Source organism: Petaurus breviceps, unplaced genomic scaffold, assembly GCF_028583685.1.
Source record: "Petaurus breviceps papuanus isolate PSGF00001 unplaced genomic scaffold, PetGlider_PUasm1.0 90919, whole genome shotgun sequence".
Lineage (NCBI taxonomy): Eukaryota > Metazoa > Chordata > Mammalia > Diprotodontia > Petauridae > Petaurus > Petaurus breviceps.
In genome coordinates, this window is record NW_027187378.1 from 22,948,529 (window position 1) to 22,971,522 (window position 22,994).

The 22,994-nt window shown below is 38.3% G+C and overlaps 1 protein-coding gene across 1 annotated transcript in view; it reads right to left on the reverse strand.

Moving 5' to 3' along the window:
• ACOXL (acyl-CoA oxidase like) overlaps nt 1-22,994 on the reverse strand; it is a 553,504-nt gene that overhangs the window by 90,567 nt on the left and 439,943 nt on the right. The window contains exon 16 of the mRNA XM_069075565.1: nt 16,669-16,756. Within this exon, the coding sequence (XP_068931666.1) occupies nt 16,669-16,756 (88 nt within the window). The remainder of the gene's footprint in view (nt 1-16,668; nt 16,757-22,994) is intronic.

Here is a 22,994-nt window from a genome sequence, read left to right on the forward strand (position 1 = left end):
TCTAAGACCATAAGTTACAGAAGAGATGTGGAGGGAATTTCCATACCAGATAGTTTCCCCAAAGTGATTAAATCAAAGGTCTGGATCACAATAATGACAAAATTTGGAAGGCCCTTTGCTAGGGACAGGGTAATTATAAGTATCTGTGACTTCTTCAGTGTGGGGAATTCTTTCCACCAATGACAGCTTATTAGTCCTATGGAGCTGCCTTGGAGCACTTTAACTTTGAAGGTTAAATGATTTGCTCAGGGTCACATGGGTAGTAAATATCAGAAGCAGGACTTGAAATCAAGTCTTCCAGACTCCAAGTCTATTCACCAAACTCTTTGATAGAGTGAGCCAGCCTCCTGGGTGTTCTTCAAACATACTCTAGCTAAAATATTGCCTTCTGCAGGAAGCTTTTCCCTAGATTGCTTACTTTTAGTGCCTTCTCTTTGTCAATTATTCCAAATTTATCCTGCACATAACCTGTTTGTACATTTTTGTTTGCTTATTATCTTCTTCATTAGAATGTGAGCCCCTTGAGGGCAGGACTGCTATTTGCTTTTCTTTAACATGCTAAGCAACAGTGCTTGGCATACAGTGAGTGCTTAATAGATGTTTACTGACTATCAACTATGTAAGCACAAAAATCAAGTGAAAATCATTCGCTTCTTCCCCTTACCTTCACCCTGCCCCACTTAAAGAGCATTCCAAAACACTTCAGATAAGCCTTTCAGTTAAGACCATGTCTCCACCCCAAAAGAGAACAGAATTCTAGATCTCTTCTCTTTATAGCCCATATCCTGGTTCCTTAGATTCCTCCTTCCATACAGTTGTTAGGAACCTCTTACCTCTTCACTAGACCTTGACTTAACTCATGACCTTTTCAAATGTGTTTAAGCCATGACTATAATTTTTTAATAAGACAAAGGGGCTCTTTTTTTGTCAGCTTGTCATGGAACCTTGGGCTATGGCCATTCAAGATCAGGTTACTTTGCTACGTGGCATTTGTTAACCAAATTGTTTCAAGTGTTTCTTTTGTTATTCAGTTGTTTTTCAGTCATGTCTGATTCTTTGTGACACCATTTGGGGTTTTCTTGACAAAAATGCTAGAAAGGTTTGCTATTTTGTTCTTTAGTTCATTTTACAGATGAGGAAACTGAGGCAAAGAGGGTTAAGTGACTTGCCTAGGGTCACACAGCTAGTAAGTGTCTGAGGTTGGATTTGGGCTTAGGTCTTCCTGATTCCAGGTCTGGTATTCTATCCACTTCGCCACCTAAGTGCCCCAAATGTTTCCAGAGTGCCTATAAAGTAGGGACTGGTGACTTAGAATATATCTGCTGAAGATTATTATAGGTAGATTTTGAATGACACAAGAACTAGACATGTCTCTCCCCTCATACTTATAGGAGATGCCTCTCAGGCTACCAACTAGCGTTTTTGGGAATTGTGGCTCATTACTCACTGCCTTCCAATATGCGATCTCTCCTATCCCAGATAATAGAATGCTCAATTAGTATCCATCACTCTCACTGGCCTTCCAACAATACAGGAACAACCAACCTCCATCAAAAACTCTGTCCTAAGTCCCACCTAAACCTCAGGCCAGTCATTTAAATGTCCTGAGCCTAAGTTTCAATACTAGTAAAATGAAAGGGTTGGTATAGATAATGACTTCTTAACCTTTTCTGTGTCATTGATGCAATCTGATAAGATCTATTGACCCCTTCTCAGAATAATATTGCCTATATGCATAATAGAAGGAAATGCTAAATTTCACTCAGAAATTAGTAAAAATAAAGATGTAATTTGTTTTTCCAAGCCAAGGTCATTCCCTGGAATTGAACGGCACTATCATGGTTGCTTTGTACCTTTGAACTTCCCTTACTCCCTGTAGTCTTCTCACCCTGGAGCATTTCTTCACCCATTGGTTCAAGGTGTTTCTCCTAGAAATCATTTTGAGAAAGGGCTCAGGCCAGCCACCCTTTATTCCTCTTTGGTTGCTACTTCTAACTCTCTGGACTTTACCATTAGTTTTCTTCTCTTCCCGTTCCCCTCCCCCAACCTACTTTTCAGTGCCCTTTTTGAGCATCGTCCTCATATTAAAATGTAAACTCTTTAAGGTAGGGACTGTCTTCCTTTTTTTTTTTTTAAAGCAACTGGGGTTAAGTAACTTGCCCAAGGTTCCACGGCCTGTTATTTTGTGTGGGTGTTAAGTATCTGAGGCCAGAACCGATCCCAGTCCTCCCGACTCTGAGCCGGCGCTCTTACTCACTGTGCCACCTGGCCACCCCATATCTTCCTTTTTTGCTTCTATTTGTATCTCCAGTACTTAGCACAATGCCTAACATATAGTAAGCACTTAATAAGTGTTTGTTGAGTTATCCATAGGACCCCTTGAGGGTCCATGGACCCCAATAAGGACCCCTGGTTATCCAAGGTCTAGATGATCTTTATAGTCTCTTCCAGCTCTAAGTTCTTTCAGTCAAGGATTTTCCAGCTCTAAATCCTATGATCCTGATGGACAGCTTAAACCAAGTGGTATCTCTAAAGCAATATTATACCTAACCATATTGATCAAAATTAGATAGGCTAAGCACTTGGAATTGAGCCAGTTTGTGATTTTTGAAGAAGGGTCTGGTCCTTAGGTTTCTGGAATTTGAAAGTTTCTATCTTGTGGGGAGCCAAAGAGGCCTGGTTCAGGACTCAGACATTAAATCCTAATAGTGGACTTTAAAACAAGAATCTTTTTGAGATGCAACTTTTTTGTTAAGTTAGCTCCTGAGTTCTTTGTTATAGGTTACACTTATAAGGATGTTACTTGAGTTCTGAGATCAATAGGCTATACTCCAAGATTTTAGTTATTAAGAGCTAAAATATTTGATTCCGCCCTCAGATATCTTTGGGTGGTCAGCTGTAAACGTGATGTCTTTTGAGGATTGCAGCTTTGGCTTTGAAGTTTGCTCTCAGTTGTATCTGTTTATGAGTTCGGCTGCATTAGCAGATACCTGAGGCCTAGATCAGTCTTACCCTAAGACTTTAGTCTCCTAGATAACAAATCTTTATCAAATTATCTATTCTGTGCTACTTCCAGGATATAACAGACTAAGGTAATGATAAGAATACTCAAGTCCTATTCCTTTGTCTCATTTGCTCTATAAAAACTTTGTACTAAGAATCAATAAATGGAGTTCATCATTCTTCCTTGAACTACCCACATGGCCTGGTCATTTCTTATTTACGTCTCTGGTCATGCTTAAGTGCTGGACACTGAGCAGTCCATGACAAAATCTCTTCACAAATTGGTCTCACTTAAAATAGACCAAAATATTTCACATCAATAAGATTTCTTTGGACAAGGATGATGGGACCTAAATGCCCTGATTTCTGTAAGACAGGCCTAGATTTAAACTATTTATACTTCATGAAGATCATATTCCAGAAAGAGACTCTTTTCTACCTTTTCTAGGATATCTGATCATTTCAGTCCAAGAGTTCTATAGATGTCTCTTGAGTTTGGTTCTCTAGCACCAATCTGGTCCTAGCCATGAGAAAAAGCACAAGTGGAGACAGGCTAAGTCAACTGGTAATAGCCCTTGAATAATCTCTGGATTAGGAGGAGGGAGAAATAGATCCATTTCAAGATGGAAGCACGTGAGAGAAACCTTTCCACCAATACAAGAACATTGTTAGAAAACTAGAATATTCCTTCTGAAAGCATGGAATTCAGAGACCATACTGGCAAAGAAAGAAAAGAATTACTTCTCCACCTCTTGAGTTCAATGAAGGGGTACTGAAGATTGTTGAAGGTAAAGTTGACCTTTGGGGTTCCTGTCAACTCTGGGATTCTGGGATTCTGAGAGTAGAACTAGGCCTTTCTTCTGTACCCTGTCTTCCCCCCTCCCCCCCCCCCCACACACATTGTAATGTCAGCTTTTTGAGGGAGACAAATGTTTTCACTTCGTTTTATCCAGAGTGCTCTGTATAGGGTCTGGCACATAGAAAGTAGTTAATAAATACTTTTTGACTGATCATTTTCTACTCTCCCATCTTACAACCAGGGTATTGACCAAGTTTAGAGGAGTAAAACAGTTAATAAGCCTGTTAGGTACATTCTGGCCAAAGTGGATTTGGTTATCTCTACTCCCTGCTATGAAATGAGGAGTCATGACTGATTCTATTAAGTAGGGACTTTAGAATTCAACTGATCTTTCAGAATAGAACTAAAGTATCTCTTTCCCCCCCTCACTGGCATAAAAGTATCTTTACAGCAATTGTGTGAATTTTGTAAACTGTAATAGAATGTTAATACTTAGGATGGGTTTTGCATGGAATTTAATTTGTGCTAATCAGCTAAACACAGAGGAACTGTATTATTAAAAAAAAATATATAGGGAAATGAAGCTGCTAATTTTTTAAGGATCCTTGGGCATGTAACCTTTTGAAAGAGAGTGGTTCTCTTAAGAGCTATACAGCTCACCCAAGCCTGAGGACAGTGCTTTGCACAGAGTAAGCATCCAAGAAATGTTTGTTGTCTTGCATTGTTCTAAATGTAAAATTAAGGATGAAGAAAAGGAAAGCAATCAACTTTCTCTCAAATGGAGATAATTTCATCTTTTATGGGAGTTAGCTAATGCTCTAGAAATATCCACAGGGAACAGGAATGCTCAAAGAAAAATAGGCATCCTTCATTTATCAGACTTCCTTGGAAAGATGCCTCTTCTCTCCACCTCCCTGACTGTATACCTTGGGAGATACCTTCTCCCAAATTCTAATAGATTTTTTTTTCTCCACCTCAGTCAGTCAAGAATTAAGGGTTCCTTTCAATTAATTTTAACATGCTTCCCCCATCTCATAAAAACCCTAAAGGACTAGAAATCTTGGCTGATCCTCTCTGATACTTAAACTGGTTTCTCCAGTTTACAAGTAAAGCTCTTCTTAAGATGCTGTATACTGCTATTTCCTGAGACAATTTGAAATTGTGTCTCTCCATTACGGAAACATATTGTGATTATTTTTTTTAAAGTAATTGGGGTTAAGTAACTTGCTCAAGGTTACACAGCCGGTTATTTCTGGGTGTGGTGCTAAGTATCTGATCCCGGATTCGATCCCCAGGTCATCCGGACACTGGGGCCGGTGCTCTTACTCGCTGAGCCACCTGGTCGCCCCTGACATATTGTGATTATTTGAGGATGGCTGGAGTAATAAATATAAAAGGAAGAAAAGTAATTTGTGGTCTGAGCACCTTAAGAGAAGCAAGAATCTGTTGGTGCTTAATCAGGTCAGTGTTTTTTGGTTTTAACCCTTATTTTCCTCCAACCAGGCTCAGTTATCTGTGTTACCATGAATAGGTAAATGAATGGCTCTGGACCTCTGTTTCTTTCTCCACAAAATAATGTGGTTGTAGTAGATGCTCTGGAAAATGCTTTTTATCTTTCAGAGTCTCTTGTTCACTGAACTACTACACTATTGAATCAGCAATAGAAGTAGAGGGCAAGAAGAGATTAATTACATCTTCCTTTCAATTTTTTTTAATAAGGGAGAAAATAGATTTTACTGGATCAGAATCATTAAGATGGAGCTAGAAGGGGCTTCAGGGGCCATCATGTCTAACCTTCCTTCTTTAAAAAATGGCCACCTTTTGTCTTAACAATCCTTTTTCCCCCAAATGGATCCTTCCACCCTTCCCTACCCATCTCTTATAACTAAGAATGAAAAAAAAAAAACAGTTGGGTAAAGCCAACTGACCCATCCCACACCCATAGCTCAAGAATGGAGGGAGATCTATCTTCTCATCTCTTCTTCTAGGCCAACCTTGATTATTACAATTACACACCATTCAGTTTCAGGGTTATTTGTGTTGTTATTGTTCTATTTATGTCATTCTAGTCTTTGTGCATATTCTATCCCCTTCATCTTACAGAGTAGGAAACTGGCCTGTGGCCCAAGGAAGGTAAGTGACATGTTCAACATGTCAGAAGCAGAATTTGAATCCAGTTCTTCTGAATTCTGAGCCAGTATTCTTTCCGTCATGCCTATTATTATATAATCATTATCATCTAATGTTATCTTCTCTAATCTAAAATATGAGGAGACAGGAGTAGATAAAGGGTTCTTAATTGTTTGTATGTTGTCATGGACACTTTTGGCAGTCTGATGAAGTCTATGGAACCCTTTCTCAGATGAATGATTTTAAATGAATAAAATAAAATATACAAGCTTATAGCAAAAAAACCAATTACAGTGAAATAGTTATCCAAATAGTTTTTAAAAGTTTGCAAACTTCAGATTAAAAATAACCTCTGGACTAGTTGTTTTCAAAGGTCCTGTCTACCCCTAAAATCTTTTCTTTTCATTGCTATTCTTAGGAGGGAAGAAGGAGGGAGAGGGGAAGCAGAAAGGGGAGGGGAGGGAGAGGGAGAAAGGTCATATGCAAAACACTCTTATTTCTGTTCTTTTAAAAACATGACAGTTTTTACCTTTCATTCTGGAAAGCTGGCAGAAGCTCCACATGCTATGTGCTAGTTACAACATATTCATTGTCCTGCAAGGGAACACTTCCAGGAGGTAGCCTTTACCAACTGTTAAGTCAACAAATTTAAGAGAAAATTCTTTCTTTGCTCAGATTAGGTTGTATAAATCAGGAGACTCTGCTATAAGAAGCTTCTTCTGAATAGTCACCTTGGGGTCAACGGCACTCTTTAATATTCCTTTATATTTACACAAAAATTAAAGATGCTAGGCTATCAGAGTGAGGTATCTATCAGAGAATGATAAATCCTTATTTATTCAACTCATATTTCTGAGTAAATACATCATACACTCATACCACTCCCCACTTCTACTATATAATGTCTGAAGTTTTGAGTTAATTGTGTCTTGAGTTTTCTCTGTAAATAAGATCTCATAGTTTCATAGGTTTTAAGGAGTAGACACTATTCTCCCACTTCATTCCCTGACATTTGGACTGTAAGATGGTACTAAAAATGGTGTTTATACCCCTGGCTATTTATTACACTCCAGATTTTAATGAAGATAGTAAGAATGTATCATCTTAATGTTTCATTAGGTGAATCTGAGTTGAAAATCAACTAAATTCAGAAGTTCTTCACTCTAAACTCATTACACTTTGCTACGGTACCAGTTTTTAAGACTCTGCAAAGTGAAAACATATGATCAAGCAATTTAAAAAGAAAATTGTCACATTGGAAAGGCAAAGATAACATATGGGAGAAAAAACTCACAGAGCTGAAAGAAGGTTGGGTTGTTGAGAGTCACTGGCTTCTATTTTCTTTTTGTAGTTCATTTTGGGTTTTGTGTGGGTGGAGCATGGAGGCAAAGGCTATTTGCTAAATGTTTTCTGAGACTAGATCACGTTTACAGAATTGCACAGAGCTGCACAATGTCAGAGCTGGAAGCCCCTTGCTAGTAGGGATTGTTTCATTCTTTGTACTTATATTCCCCCTGTGTCTAGCACTTTTTGTTTGTTCAAGTTATTTCAGTGATGTCCAGCTCTTCTTGAACCCATGTGGAGTTTTCTTAGCAAAGATACTGGAATGCTTTGCCATTTCCGTTTCCAGCTCATTTTACAGATGAGGAAACTGAAGCAAACAAGTTAAGTGACTTGTCTAGGGTCACCCAGCTAGTAAGTGTCTGAGGTCAGATTTGAACTCAGGAAGATGAATTTTCCTGACTTCAGGCCTGGTACCTTATCTATTCTGCTACCTAACTGCCTACCCAGCACTTAGTAGGGGCTTAATAAATACTTTTAGATTGGTTAACATCAAAGGTCATTTTGATCCACCCACAACTGAGCTATAATTTCTGCTACAATACCCCTCGCTGCCTGGTTCTCAGTCTCTACTTGAAGATCTCTAGTGACAGGTTGCTTCATGATATCTCTCATTTCTTAGGGCATTTTTCCTTACATTGAGCCAAAATCTGCCCCTTTACAACTTCTACTCACTGTTTATATATGTCCTGAGCAAATTTAGTCCTTCTTATCCCACCTGATAGCCCCCCAGTCACTTGAAGATAGAAATGCTGTTTACACCAAATCTTCTAAGCATCTCCCAGTTTCTCCAACATGACTTCAAGGCTCTTCACCATTCTACCTGCCTTTCTTGGGGCAGTGTCCTTCCTAAAATAAAATGCTCATATTTTAACATAATTTTACAGACATAGGCCATAGCCAAATACAATGGGGCTCTCATCTCTTATGACTCTGTATCTCAGCTACGTGGATAGAGTATTGGGCCTGGAGTCAGAAAGACCAGTGATCAAGTATGACCTCAACCACTTACTAGGTGTGTGACCCTGGGCAAATCACTTAACCCCTGCCTGCATAAAACTAGAGAAGGAAATAGCAAGCCACTCTAGTATCTTTGCTAAGAAAACCCCACGGACAGTTGGTTCACAGGGTCACAAAGAGTCAGACATGACTGAACAACAACAACAGTCTCATTAATGCTTCCAGCTCGCTCCATTTCCCATCTGCATGAAACTCAGTCTTTTTCAACTCCAGTATCCCTAGCAGAAAGAATTGGGGTTTTTTTTTTCGTATTTGTATCCCCAGTGCTTAGTATAGCACCTGGCACATAATAGGTGCTTAATAAATGTTTACTGGATTTAATTGAATGCAGTCTAAGATAATACATTAGCTGGTATGATTGCCACATCACATCGTTGACTCACATTGAGTTTGTAGGTCTCAAAAACCCATAGCTTTTGGCACACAACTTTTTATCTGGCTGCACTTACTTTATCCTGTACTTGGAGCAGTTGGTCTTTAAAATTGAGCTTGTCAAAAAAAAAAAGAACTAAATTATATAGTAGTCTACTTCATTTTTAATGGTGAACTAATATTAGCTATGGCAATAGGATTCTCAAGTAAAATGGGCATTAACATTTTAATGTAAAATCTTTGTCAATTCAATTCTGTCAACATCTATTAAGCTCCTGCTATGGGCAAGGCTTTGTGCTGGATGCTAGTTAAGACAACAGGTTTTGTGTTTCCTCCTCTATTCACAACACACGGATAAGACGCACAGCTATTAATAACCTTTTCATTCTTGAGCACCATTCCTTTGTGGTGAATCACTACAACAAATTACTCAGAACAAATTTCTCTGAACTTTTTTCTCAGAAGTATTGTTATAAACTGTGTCAGATACAGAATGTGTCTCATTCTGAAATTTAAATGTCACAGGGTTATGACTGACTAAACAGCAAACAATTGCTAATGAACAGACCAATCAGAAAATCCAAATGTTCTCAATGACACACTGAGAGAGAAATGTGAAAGAAGACTGTAGGGCAAAAGATGCATCAAAAGAGGAAGAACGGAGAGTAGGGGAAACTCCAGTTAATGGCTCCTTTCAGCCTCTCCTCTGGGGTGGAGGGGCCATGAAGGTAAATAAGAACTATGAGCAATCCTTAAGGGTAAGCATGTGAAAAACAGTAAAAACAGTACACATATCATATTTTACATGACTGTAAGGAAGTCCAAGTTAAATAATGGAGCCAAAATGCTGCTATTATACACGTTAATACTGTCCGCTCAAATTCCTGTGGGGATTTACAGTTACAATACTAGCTCTGTAACATATGTAGTGAAAATATTAGGCAGCTAGATGGAGCAATGTACCCCAAGTCAGGAGGATCTAAGTTGGAGTCCAGTTTTCACACTTATTCAGCTCTGTGATCCTGGGCAAGTCACTTAACCTCTGCTGGTCTAAGTACTCTCATCGGTAAAATAAAAGGGATAATAGCACATATCTCTCCTGTGGTTGTTGTGAGTATAAAAGAGATGACATTTGTAGAGCACAATGTAAACCTTAAAGTGCCATATAAATGCTAGTCATTATTAATTATTGTACAGATGTGGAAACTGAGGTACACCAACACCAACTTTCTATTTCCTCTCAAGTTTCTATTCTAGCTTATAAAGCTGCTTAATTTAAATTCATGTGCTAATTAATTTAAAATATCAGAATTTAGGAATATCTTAAAGGACTGAGCAAATTTTTGAATCAATTTTTTGCTTTTCTCAAGCACAATCATTTACAAAAGAGTCCTGATAATGACTTGGTATAAAGTGCCTCAGAGACCAAATACAGCCCTGCCTAACAAAGGAAGTTCCACCTAGAGTTTCAGCTCTGCCTTCTAGTATTGAGATTGTAAACTGTTTCTGAGATGGGAGCAAAGGGGGGAAAACCAAAGCTGATGCCTAGGAATACTTCATTTAAAAACCAAAAAAAAAAAAAGAAAAGTATTTATACCTGGAAATTGCAATTGGCCCTCCAGAGAGGTTGGGTCAAGTACCACTAAACTATATCCTGCATTGTTCTCTGTGAAGAGACTTTTTTTTCTTTTTCTTTTTTTTCTCTTCAAAGAACCACAACAATGAAAAAGATAAGCAGCCTTGGAGTCTGGTCATTTGTCATATACCTATCTCATCAATTCTTTCCACCTTCAAAGGAGAATTCATAAAGATAGCATTCTTTATGAAGAGGAACTCCTGGGTTTTGCTCCCTGGGGTGACCAGGAAGTAAAACATGGCTTGTGATTAAGCATTGGAAAGAAGCAACTCTCATTCAAGGGGTAGGAGAAAGGCAGGCACTCTCTGGCAGAGAGCACTTAAAGCCCAAATGCCCAGATAAACTTAACCTTCACTCCATTCTTGTTCTGAAGGGAGGGACAATGAAGGTCTGAGAGGGGAAAACTCAAGGTCTCAATTGACTGAAATGATATGAATATTGTGGATAAAACTAAGGTTTCCATAGATGTTTCACCTTCCATTTACGATAGATATATAGATTAGATAGATTAGATAGATAGATAGATAGATATCTTATAAATAGAAAGTGTTTTCCGTGCTATCTTCACCATTAGAATGTGAGCTCCTTGAGAGCAGCGACCTAGTTTTTGCCTTTCTTTGAACCCCCAACATTCAGCACAATGTTTGACACATAGTAAATAATGCTTGTTGACTGTAATATGTACCAGTTTATCTAATCCAATGAATCAGAATATATATGCAAAATACTTTATCTATGGTCATGTTATAATCCTCCCCCCTCCCTTTCTCCACCAGGAAAGCTTTTTGAAAGCAGGGATTGTTTTGTTTCTGTCTTTGTGTCTACTAGCCCAATGCTTGGCACATAGTAGGTGTTTAATAAATGATACTGAATAAATGTACTATGTAAGCACCAAATATTTCTACTATCTTCATGTCATTTTTCTTATCTATTTCAAAGGGATTCATATAGAAATATCCTGGGACAAATCATTACCTTTTTATTATTCTTTTACATTGCACAAGGGAATAAAATAACTGCTTTTTGTAGTGAGTAAATGTATTAGAATGTAATCTCACCCTCTAAAGTAGACCTACTGAAAGCTTCCTTGGTACAACCCTAGCAGCAGCTAGGACAACACACATGATACCTATCTCTTCCTGTTCCCACATGATTTTGACTTACTCTGTGAGGTCTATTTTGAAAGCTTTCCAATTCATGCAATCTGGAGATTATGACCATTTGGTAGGATGAAATCTATAATGCTATTAAGCTATTATTTATTGTAGTAAATAATGAATAATAAAGGGTCTTTCAATTCTGAGATTAGTTCCTGCCTGTAGCTTCCTGAGAAGGGGAGGTAAAGGGGGAGAATAAGCCAAATCCTTCAGCCTCAACACAAGTTTGAGCTGTACTGCCTTTACAAAATTTTTTTTCTTCCTTTAGTCTTAGGCCTAGAAGAATTTTCAGATGGCTTCTATTTTGCTCATCAGCCAAATAACAAAACCAAGCGCAATAACTTAAAAGGTAGATCTTCCATCTTGTGCTTCCTGAGCCTTCTAAGAGCACGACAAAGCAAGTATTTATACACTGTAATGCGCTAAGGTCAATGATGCTTTTCTGAAGCACAGCCATTTACAAAAGAGTCCTGAAGAAGACTTGGTACAAAGTACCTCAGAGGTCAAATACGGCCCTGCCTAACAAAGGAAGCTCCACTTAGAGTTTCAACTCTGCCTTTGCCACCATCTCTCAAATGCAGCACATACAAGGCTGGTTCAAAGAAAAAGGCATCTCCTGGCTTTCCTCCTCTGAGAAGGGCAATCCCTTTAGCTTCTACATGTCAGCAGAGGATGGAGGATGGAAGGCTTTTTTCGTTTGCATTGTCTGGGACCTGTAATATTAGAGATCTGGAGTAGGGTTTGTTTTCATAAACCCCTTGAAGTGTGCAAACACTTACATAGGTGCTTACTATTCCTGGTCATTATGCAATATTTGAAATGATAGTTCTTAAATTCAGGTATGATAGCGATATTTACCAGGAATAGATGCTGACTTGCAATATCTATTCTGTGACAAGATCCATAGGGAACCTGTTGGAACTGTAGCCTATCCTGAGAGACTGGCCATGACCTTTTAGACTGGACAGGACTTTAAAGACCAGGGGTTCTTAAGCAGTCTTTAGCAGTCTTGTAAAGCCTATCAACCCCTTCTCAGAATAATATTTTTAAACGCACAAAATAAGTACATAGCATTACAAAGGGAGTCAAGTTAGTTAGCAAATAGCAAAATATTGTTAAAACAAGTTCATGAACCCCAAGATAAAAATTCCTAAACACCATTCCCCATTGCTTTTTCAGATGAAGAAACAAACTGAGAGAGGTCAGGTCACCTCTCTTGACAAAAGTCACAGTAGTTTTCGTAGGGATTTTGAAACTATGGCCCTGACTACAAATCAAGGGCTCTTTCCACTACTCTGGAGTCTTTCCTGGCAACTCCTTTTCCACTTTCCCTATTGAAGGAACCTACTTCTGAGGGGCAGAGGGGGGAAAAGTGGTTTAATACTCCAACTGAACACTCCCCATCCCTTGACCTCCTGACCTCATCCCCTCCACTCTCCTCTGCTTAAATGCTGTTAAAGGAGAGGGAAATCCAAGCTTTGACAACCTCTGTAAGCACTCCTTTTCTGCAACCACCTCTCCCCAGGCCCTCTAGACCTATGAGCAGCTAGGGGAAATGCAAGAGAATAAAATTAAAAGCTAAGCACAATGGCTTAAAAATGTCCAATGCACTTTGCATTCATTAGTTCATTAATAATTATGATGATGATGATGGCCAATACACTATACTCAATGGTTTACAATTATTCATTCATCTGATCCTCATAACCACCCCAGGAAGTAGGTGCTGTTATTATTTCCCTTTTACAGATGAGGAAACTGAGGGTCAGAGCAGTAAGCTGACTTGCCCGGGTTTAAATAACCAGCAAATATCAGACATGTCACAAAGATCCACCAGCAAACGTCAGACATTTCACAAAGATCCCTCAACACAAACATCAGATCTACTTCGTAAGAGCAACAGAGTGTGACGATAGTAGAAAAAAAAAAGACTGAGGTATGTGGAGTTGGGGTGGGGAGAGAGGAGATGGTAAGCTCTAGGGAGTTGATGTACCCCTAATGATCCATGTCTCTGGCTCCCCTGAAGGGGCTCAGGTTTCCCTTATGGATTAACTAAGACTACAGTAACTTGAAAGGTTTTGTATCAGGCTTCCATCTATTTTATGGGAATGGATCAAGCACTTCCTACTAGCATGTAAACTCGAGCAGGACTTGAGTAAGTTTATCTGAGGTCATGGTATTTTCTTTCCCCAAGCTGGCATGATATTACAACACAAGTGAGACAGTGAAGAGGATGTCCCAGAGAAGATAAATGCCAAACCTAGAGAATTAGTCTGGGTGCGCTTCTATAAGGAATAGCACTATTAGTAATAGGAGAAAAAATAGACTGGGAAAATGCTGAGGATGTTAAAAAGTACTGAAAAGAATGGCTTTGGTTGAAATTGTTGGTATACTACTTTAATAATAAATGTGATAGAATTTTTAATAATAAGAGAACAAACTGGTTCAGAACCAGCATTCTCCAGGGAGCTTAGAAATTCATCCTCTGATGGGCAGAAGTTGTCACTATTATACATTCTAATTATAAGTACATATTGTTTTTAATAATGACATCCTAACTTCTTTATTACTTTATTAGGGACCAAGATTGGGGCTTTTTACTTTCTAAGGTATAAATCTCACAGGTCTTATGAGAGCTGAAAAAACATAATGGAAAATTTGTAGAAGAGGCAGCATGGAGGGGGATGAGGATAAGGGCTTAGAATCTGGAGGACCTGAGTTTGAATCTAATCTCTGACATTAGCTACATGATATAGGTGAGTCATTTAATCTCTCTGGGCCTGTTTCTTCATCTGGAAAAGAGAAATGAGTAATATTTTAACATGGCTATTTTGAAGACCAAATAAGTTAATGTCTGCATAGAATGAGGCACCTAGATGGCATAGTGGATAGAGTGCTAGGCCTGGAGTCAGGAAGATTCACCTTCTTGAGTTCAAATCTGGTCTCAAACACTTATTAGCTGTGTGACTCTGGGCAAGTCACTTAACCCTATCTACCTCAGTTTCCTCATCTATAAAATGAGCTGGAGAAGGAAATGGCAAATTGCTTCAGTATTTTTGCCAAGAACACTCTAAATGGGGTCACAAAGTGAGACGCAGCTAAAAACAACAAATTACAAAAAACTATAGAAATGGTAGCTGTATTTATTCGTGAAAATAATCATTCATCTGTTTAATGGTTTAATGTTCTAAAAACAGTGTAGTGGGGGAAAGTGCTGGTTTTAGAGTCAGAGAGCTTGGGTTTGAATCCTGGCTTTGTTATATCCCACCTGAGTGAATTTGGGCAGTCACTTAAAACTCTGTAGGCCTTCTTTCCCTATATATTAAATGAGACAATTGGATCAAGATGATGTTTAAGGTCTCTTTTGGTTCTAGATTTATTCAATTCTAACACATTCTGAAATCTCTGGATTGTTCTAAATGAGTATTTTAAAATATTCCTCTCTTTAAGCTTTTTTATGACTAGTTAACATTCATACCAAATTATATTTCTAATGACATGTATAGAGTCTCAGGTCTTTCACCCTTGATAATACTGGTTACTATCCTTCTCAATCTTAACCTTTTCCTTCCCCTTCATTGTTTTCTGTCTTATTCAGGGCTTTGATTACCCAAGTCAGACTAACTGCTCATATTTCTGATCCAAATTCCTTTGGGGGTCTCTTCAGGATGCTTTTCTTCCTAGTTTGAATTTAACAGCTGCTTGAACAAATTCATCACTATCTACTGGGAATTCTTCATTTGATTGTTACACATGCTCTAAGCATTCCTATCTTAAAAAAACAAAAACAAAACCTATTACTACATTTAATCTGTTTTTCTATTCTTAGTACATTTCTAGGATCCTTGAATGCTACAACAACAATAGATTCTACTTTTTCTGCAGTTACCTGATAGGTCAGAATCCCTTTCACTTGACTTTCAGCCTAATACTCCTTAGATAAATTTCCTGAAGGCATTTAATCATTTTTGTTGCTGTTGTTAGCCAAGCAGAATGGCCTGGAATCTGTTTTGATTTTATATGTGCTTTGGCAACATCAAACACTTGGCATTTCCTCATGGTTAATCATTTTAAGGCTTTCAGAGACTGAAATCAGTCTAGTTTGGGCTCACTCTCTTTCCCTCTTACATGGTCAGAGTAAGTTTTAAATGGCCAGAAACCTCAGGTAATGGAACTAGGCTTTTTTTTTTCTTTCTGTGGTCCCTGGATATTGGTTTCTTTATTCAAGCCTTGACTGTCATGTTTCCTGTGGTAACACCTGAGAATTATTCTTTAACATTTCTGTCTAATGACAACCATATTTCTAAGTATTTAACACATCTCCATCTGGAGACCACATAATTGACTAAAACTGTCCAAAAGAGATGTGATGTCAATTGGGAATTTCTAACCTATGTGTATTATAGGAATCTCTCAGGAGTAAATACTGACAATATCTTGGCCATTTAATTTCATCTTCTCTGCCATCCCCCTCCCTCGATTAAGGTTGTCATTATCAATTCTTACCCAATGGTCCTGAAGTTAAAAAATCATTCTGATAGTAATCTGCTGCCTTCCTCCTTTCTTCCATGGCTCTTACTCAGGATCAAATTCAGTGACATGTTAGATTTTTTTTTTCTTTTGTGCTCTCTCAGGCTGAAATGAATGTTGTTTAAAGTGCTGAACAAGTTACCTACTAACCTGGGGATTAGGCCTAAGCTGTTAGTTCTGGTACTTAAAATTCTTCAGGCAGTGACCCTATTAAAACAATCTCACTTTATCTGTACATATGCCCTTGAATTTATTTATTGACCAATGACAGTCTTCTTGTGATGTGATTTGGGCTCAGTTCCACATGGCTCTTTTCCAACTGGCTCCCATTTGGGAGAACATTCTATTGTTTCAAGTTATGTCAAGTGAGCTGTTCAGTGTGCTCTTCACGCTGGCTTTGACGAGCTTCACTTTGCGAGCTGTTCCTGCTGAACATCAGTTCATTTAGCACACAAAGTCCCGTGTTCTAACTTCAGTAAGTGATTCGGGGGGCCTCAAAGTCAACATTTTAGACTCTCCAAAAGGTTTGCCAAGTCTCTGACTGAAATGCCTTATTCCTGGACTGGGACATTCATGTTTGGAAACACTCATGTCCCTAATGGGGAAAGCCATGTTACTCAAATAACCTTCAGGATCATCATGTCATTCACAGATTATAAATTCAATAAACACCAACTGACCTCTGTGTATGTGCGCCAGGGACAAGGAAGCAACATGATGAAGACATGAATTCCAGGCACTGAAAATGTCCTCCTTCTTGGTCATTACCTGTCAAATTGACAGAAGGAAAATGGCTCCTTAAATAGTTTAGAATTTTTTTCTTAAACTATTGCTACCAGAATGATATATGCAGATAGAGTAGAACTAGCTAGCTTATTTAAGTGTAGACAGAGAATCCCCCAAGTTTTGATATAATAGGCAGCACAGTGGAAAAACTATTAGACTTGGAGTCAGAAAGGTCTGAGTTAAAATCCAGACATGCACTTCTTTAGCTGTGTAGCCCTAAGCAAGTCACTTAACCTCTGTCTGCCTCAGTGTCCTCATATATAATAAAATAGGTAAAATAATAGCACCTACCTTCCAGGGTCGTTGTGTGGATAAAATGAGATAATATCTGTAAATCATTTTGCAAACCTTAAAGCTCAATATAAATGCTACTAGCTGCTGCTGTAGTAGTAGTAGTAGTGGTAGTGGTATTGGTAGTGGTGGTGGTGGTGGTGGTGGTGAAGGTGATGGTGGTGAAGGTGGTGGTGGTGGTAGTAGTAGTAGTAGTAGTAGTAGTAATAGTAATTACATGTTGCCATAGTAAACAACAACAATGTCCTGGGGCTTGGGTTCTTGGGAGCAACTGTTTGATGGTTGAATTAACTGACTTTAGACTAGTTCTACCTGTGTGTCAATTATTACTTGGGCGATTGTCCCAACTCATAAACTGGCAATTTGTCATCCAGCTATTCTGCATAAAGTACCATCTTAACCATGCGAATCAAGACTTCCAGTAATCATTCATTCAAAAAATTGTTATCGAATGCCTGCCTGATACGCAAGGGTAGCAGGGTGCCATAATGCCTAGGGTAGCAAACAGGGGGAAATGTGACCAGAACAGATAAAACAAGAAGATACATGAAGAAAGGGAGAAACAAAAACCACAAGCATGACACCCGCCAGCTTAAGCCAAACGATCCTCTGGAAGTTGCTGGCGGATCCTTATATCAGGCAGATGGTCACCAGACTTGAGAACAAGAGAATTTTAAGTTTGGAATTTCTAACTTTGTACCTCATGAGTTCCTGACAATCTCAGGAACTAAGAATTAGGTTTCTGTCTGTATTCAATTTAAATGGAAGAGTCTACTACATGTGAAACAGCATTAGAGATACGAATGAATGAATGAAGCAGTCCCTGATCTCAAGGAGCTTACAGTTTACTAGGGACGTAAAAATGTTTGGTCTGCATCATCAGTTTCTTCTTCATTAAAAGGAGAGCAGTTGAAAGTGGTCTTTGCTCAATGGTGTTCATTGTAAAGAGTGTAAGAAGTAAAGAGAAAACCTGTTTTCATGCATTTTTGTGATTTCTGAAGCATGCCTGATGCAACAACTTTAGAAAAGCCTTGGTATAATTGAAATGTCTTTGTGCTCTGATGAACTATAGTTCCATGTCTAAGTCTCCAGGGTAAGTATCATTTAGCATTACTACCTAAGGTAGTGGGAACAGTTTTGAGGACAATGTCATTGTTTCTCTACAAGTCACCCTCTCCATGACCTCTTATGTTAAAGTAGAGGGAGTGATTATCTCTGTCATTGCTGCTTGGATTAATATGGTTCACTGTATTACCAATTAAAACTAAAGAGGAAAGGGGGAGAGAAGTTGGCCACTTAGGTAATAGGTCTGCAAAACACATTGGCAGATGGGGGTGACCTATGGTTGGCTACCAATGCTTTTTGACTTTGGAGAAAGGGAACCTTGACATCCCCATCACGTTTTTCAATATAATACTGGGAAATTCAAGCTTGTGGTCAATTAGAAGTGTCTCGCCTAAGAATATACTTTCTTAATTTGCAGCTGCCAAACTAGAGGGTTGGGGTGGGAAAGGACAAAAATAGGAAGGGAGTAGTATATATGAGAGAGAGGGAATGAAAAAAAAAACCTTTTCAAATGTTTCCAAATAAAAACCAGGAGACTTTTATACTTTGTTTGCAGAATGAGCTTTCACTAGACTGACCATGAGAAAATTAGCATCAGGAGAATTGCCTAGGGAATGTAGAACATTGCCCAGGGTAGGGGCTTCAGATGGGGAAAACTCTGCAGAGGTCAATAACATACTGAAAGCTCACTGATTCCATCCCAAGAAACAGTACAAGGGGGAAAAATGTTCCAATTAAGGGCAATGGCCTCATAAAGGCCTGCCAGTCGTTTTCTAAGTGCTTTTCCTTATACGTTAACATCAATATTCTTTAAGACCCCACTCAAGTTGATTCAATATAACCTCATCAGGGTTGGCAATCATCCATGTGTGGTCATGAAAGCAGTCATTACTCAGTGCTAGAGAAGGGAGAGATAGGCTTGGCTTTTACACTAGGTTTATGCTTGGCTAAGATGATCCCCATTACACAGGGAGGCTACTGACAGAGAAACTGGACTGTCCCTTGAATTCAGCTCTGTCTACAGTCAGCAAACAAATGGAACATGGCAAGGTCAATCCATGCATTTTGGTTTTGACAGTCAGTGTGGATTGCCATATGATTGATTTGGCTCTGGTAACAAATGCCAATTGGAAAGTGGATCTAAATTAATGGATCATCATGACTACTGTCTGGTTTCATTCCACAGAACCTCACTATGGAATGAATTGTTAGCTGTAATTTTATTACAATTAAGAGACTATATATGTGAGACCTTCAAAGTAGTTAAGTATATAAGGATATATGATACGTGTTATTAGTGAAAACATCCAATGTTTAGAAAAAGAAAACAAAGGCTTTTTAAATACAGTATAGACAGACGTCACTAAACAATAAACACTTCAGCCGATGTGTAATGTCCTCAGTGTGGATTCTCACCCTCCACTCACACAGATGACAACTTATTTATGTCTTTTCAATCTATGTGATTGTGTCTTTCCATAAATCCTCCTTAAAGAATCCATTCAACATGCTATAGGCCTTCCTCTGGTTCTTTAATACACTGTGGCTACCAGGTCAATGTTTGGACCTGTTCAGCTGATATCTTTCCTAAATAGATGCTGGGACCACCTCCTTTGTCCCTTCTGATATGATGTCTACAAGTCAGCATTGTTTATATGCTGCAACCTGCTTATCTTCATCACACATCATTCCATTGCTCTGTGGGTCATCTGCAACTGGAATTCATTTGAATTTGTGATGCTTTATGATCTGTAGGCATAACTTAGAAAATACTGGTGTTGGGCTTTTGTGGAAACAAACAGTTTGAAATCACTGAAAGAGCTTCCCAGTTTTCCAGCTAATATTCAGCCTAACATCCTTCTATCTGATTTTTGGCTTTGCTAATCTTTCATCTATAACACATGCCTATGATGTAAGTTGTTCATGGACCAACTCCATGGGTTGTCTGCCCAAATTCATGTCATAATCTTGGCAATATGTATTCTTCATCTCTTTTATTTCTGCGTATGGCTAGATTGATTTTTTGGGGAGTGACCAGAGAGCTCATGAAGAAGACCTTGCAGTGTGCAACCAACAAAAATAAGACAGTCTACAGAGTCTGTCAGTAGGAATTCATCTTCTTCTTAGACTTTTTACAAAATCCCAAAATGAACTTGGAAGACTTCTGAACTCTGTTCAAGAGAATGTCTTTGATGAGGATATGTTATCCTGTTCGAAACCACTGATATTTAGTGGATCATTGAACAAAGTGACCTTGGCGATCACATCTCATACAGAATCTTGCATGATTTTACCATGTGTGAGGACTATGCTATATTTGAGGAGAGTTTATACATATTTTTCTCTACCAAGTCAAGTTTTCTTTTTTGTAACTGACAGTTGGCACAGCGGGATCTTTAATTCTTCACCTTGTGAGCAAAGATGTGGTCTGCCGTACAAAGCTGTCTACAAAAGTTTTGTTTCTTTCTTAGATTTCCATCCAAAACATCCTTGATGTCTGCATAGGCCATTCTCATAAAGATTTACGATTTTTTTTAAGTAGACACAGGAGTTTGAAGTTACAGATGTCTTCTTTTAGTAATAAGATTGTTTGTGCTTCTTTACATTGTTTTGGAATCTTCCCTACTTGGAGATGTCATGAATATTGATCCATGAATGTCATTAAGATCTTTTTGCCACCAGGGTGGAATTTTTAGATACATATTTGTTCTGGTCCATCAGTTCTCATCTGCATCTTAAATGCCACTTCTGCTTCCTCTCATTGTTCATCAGTTACTAAAGTGGTAGAATCCAAATGCAGTGGTTTCCTTTTCATTGCTGATGAGGATAGGTCATTACAGAAACACCACTATATCTATTCTGTTTCATATTTATTTACTGTCTTAATTCTAATTTCTCCTATAAATGTTCTCTAGTAGGTTTAGTTTAGCTATCACACCAAGATCTCTGGGGACCCATTCTTCCCCATAATGTTTTTTATTGTTTTGTGATATTCCTTATTTTTTCTATCCCCTCCTACTTTATGATGTTTTGCATATGAGCTTGTACCCTAAACTGTTATTGCCCCTTGATGACATTTATTTTTTGGGAGGGGGGAAAGCAGGGCAATTGGGGTTAAGTGACTTGCCCAAGGTCACACAGCTAGTAAGTGTTAAGTGTCTGAGGCCAGATTTGAACTTAGGTCCTCCTGACTCCAGGGTTGGTGCTACCTAGCTGTGCATCCAGCTGACCCTGATATTTATTTATTCTTAACAAGAAGATCATATATTTGGTGGCTGACAGAGTTTCTGGACTTTTGGACAAATTGTGCTGTGTCAACTGTTTTATACCAGCTGGACTTTTTGATGAAACAGTGATAATCAAAATTATTTTCTTCGCTTTTTTTCCATTTTCCAATTTGGGGGTCAACAACTTATTTTAGCATGTGGGATTAAAGTTACTATAATCATATATAACATTTCCCCCTCACATTTATTCTTTTGTTTCTAATTTGGTATCAATTTTGATCTTTGCTATAACCATTCCCTGATTTGACTGAACAAAGGAAGTAGATTTTGAAATGACTATCACATCGGTAACCAGTCATTGTCTGTCTATTAAGATATAGTTATTTTCATCTTTTGTGCAATGTTGTTTGATGTTTTCATATCCATCACCTCCCTGCTTTTTTCTTGAATATGGCATTTATGCTAGACAGCTATAAGGCTTTTACATATGAGGCCTTTGGCCTCTTTCATTTCTCTTTATCTCAAACCATATTTCCAATGTGGCTTTTGCTGCCCTCCCCTATGCCTGCCTTCATATGGAAGTCACTGATAGCTGAGGTAAAAAAGAAACTTAGTTTAGGGGCATCTGGCTGAGTTCTTCATAGATTTTCTCTACTCCTTCATCCTCTTCAAAGACATTGGCTAATAGACTGCAATTATTGTTTATAGTGGTCTTTTTTTGCTCAGGTTAATAGTGAGTATTGCAATGTGTCCTACAAAAGGATGGTTCTTGTGTTTGTGTGTGTGATGAAGCCAACTCCTCCAATTCCACCCTCCTCCCCAAAGAAAACTGTAGGCTACTCTACTTTGTGGCAATATCTTTATGTCTTCTGGTTTCTTGTATGAAAAGGGGTGATTTAGCTTCTCCTCAGCATTCCCACTTGTTCAGTAGGGAAAAATTAAACCTTCTAAGTATGAACAAAATGCTGTTTATAGTAAAAAAAAAAAAAAGCAACGATTCTTAGGACTCTGTGTGACCATTTCTAAAATTTTGCCACCCTCATTAGGGAGGTGGGAGGGAACCAAAGAAGTCTGAAGGCCATTTGATATTTTAATTTATTTCATGAATCATCATGGACAAAAAATGTCCTCTGACAACTTTTGGGTGATAAGTTTCTCTGCATTTAGTTTGAGTAGTTTCAATCTGTCCCCAGAACTATTCTTGAAACATTTCTATCTTGGTGGAACCTTGTCAGGCTTTCACTCAATGGCCATTCCAATTTCCAATAACCTAGGCTCCATTCCATAATACAGTGAAGATCAGTCATGGACTCTGAGCTGGAAGGGATCTCAGTGGCTATCAAGTCTAATTCCTACACTTTACAGAGATGGAAACTGAGGTTTACAATGGCTAAGTGACTTTTTCAAAGTTATGAAGGTAGTAAGTAGTAAAGCCAAAAGTCTAACCAAAACCATCTGATTCCAAATCTAGTAATCTTTCCACTATGCCATGCCAACTTTCTGGCATCAGAACAGGACTTTTTTATAATATATATTACAGAACCCACTTTTTTTTGTAAACTGAGTTGTATTTGAACTTTGTTAAAGTTTTTATAGTTGTAATGTGCTTTACTTAAATTATTTCGTTTGATTCTCAA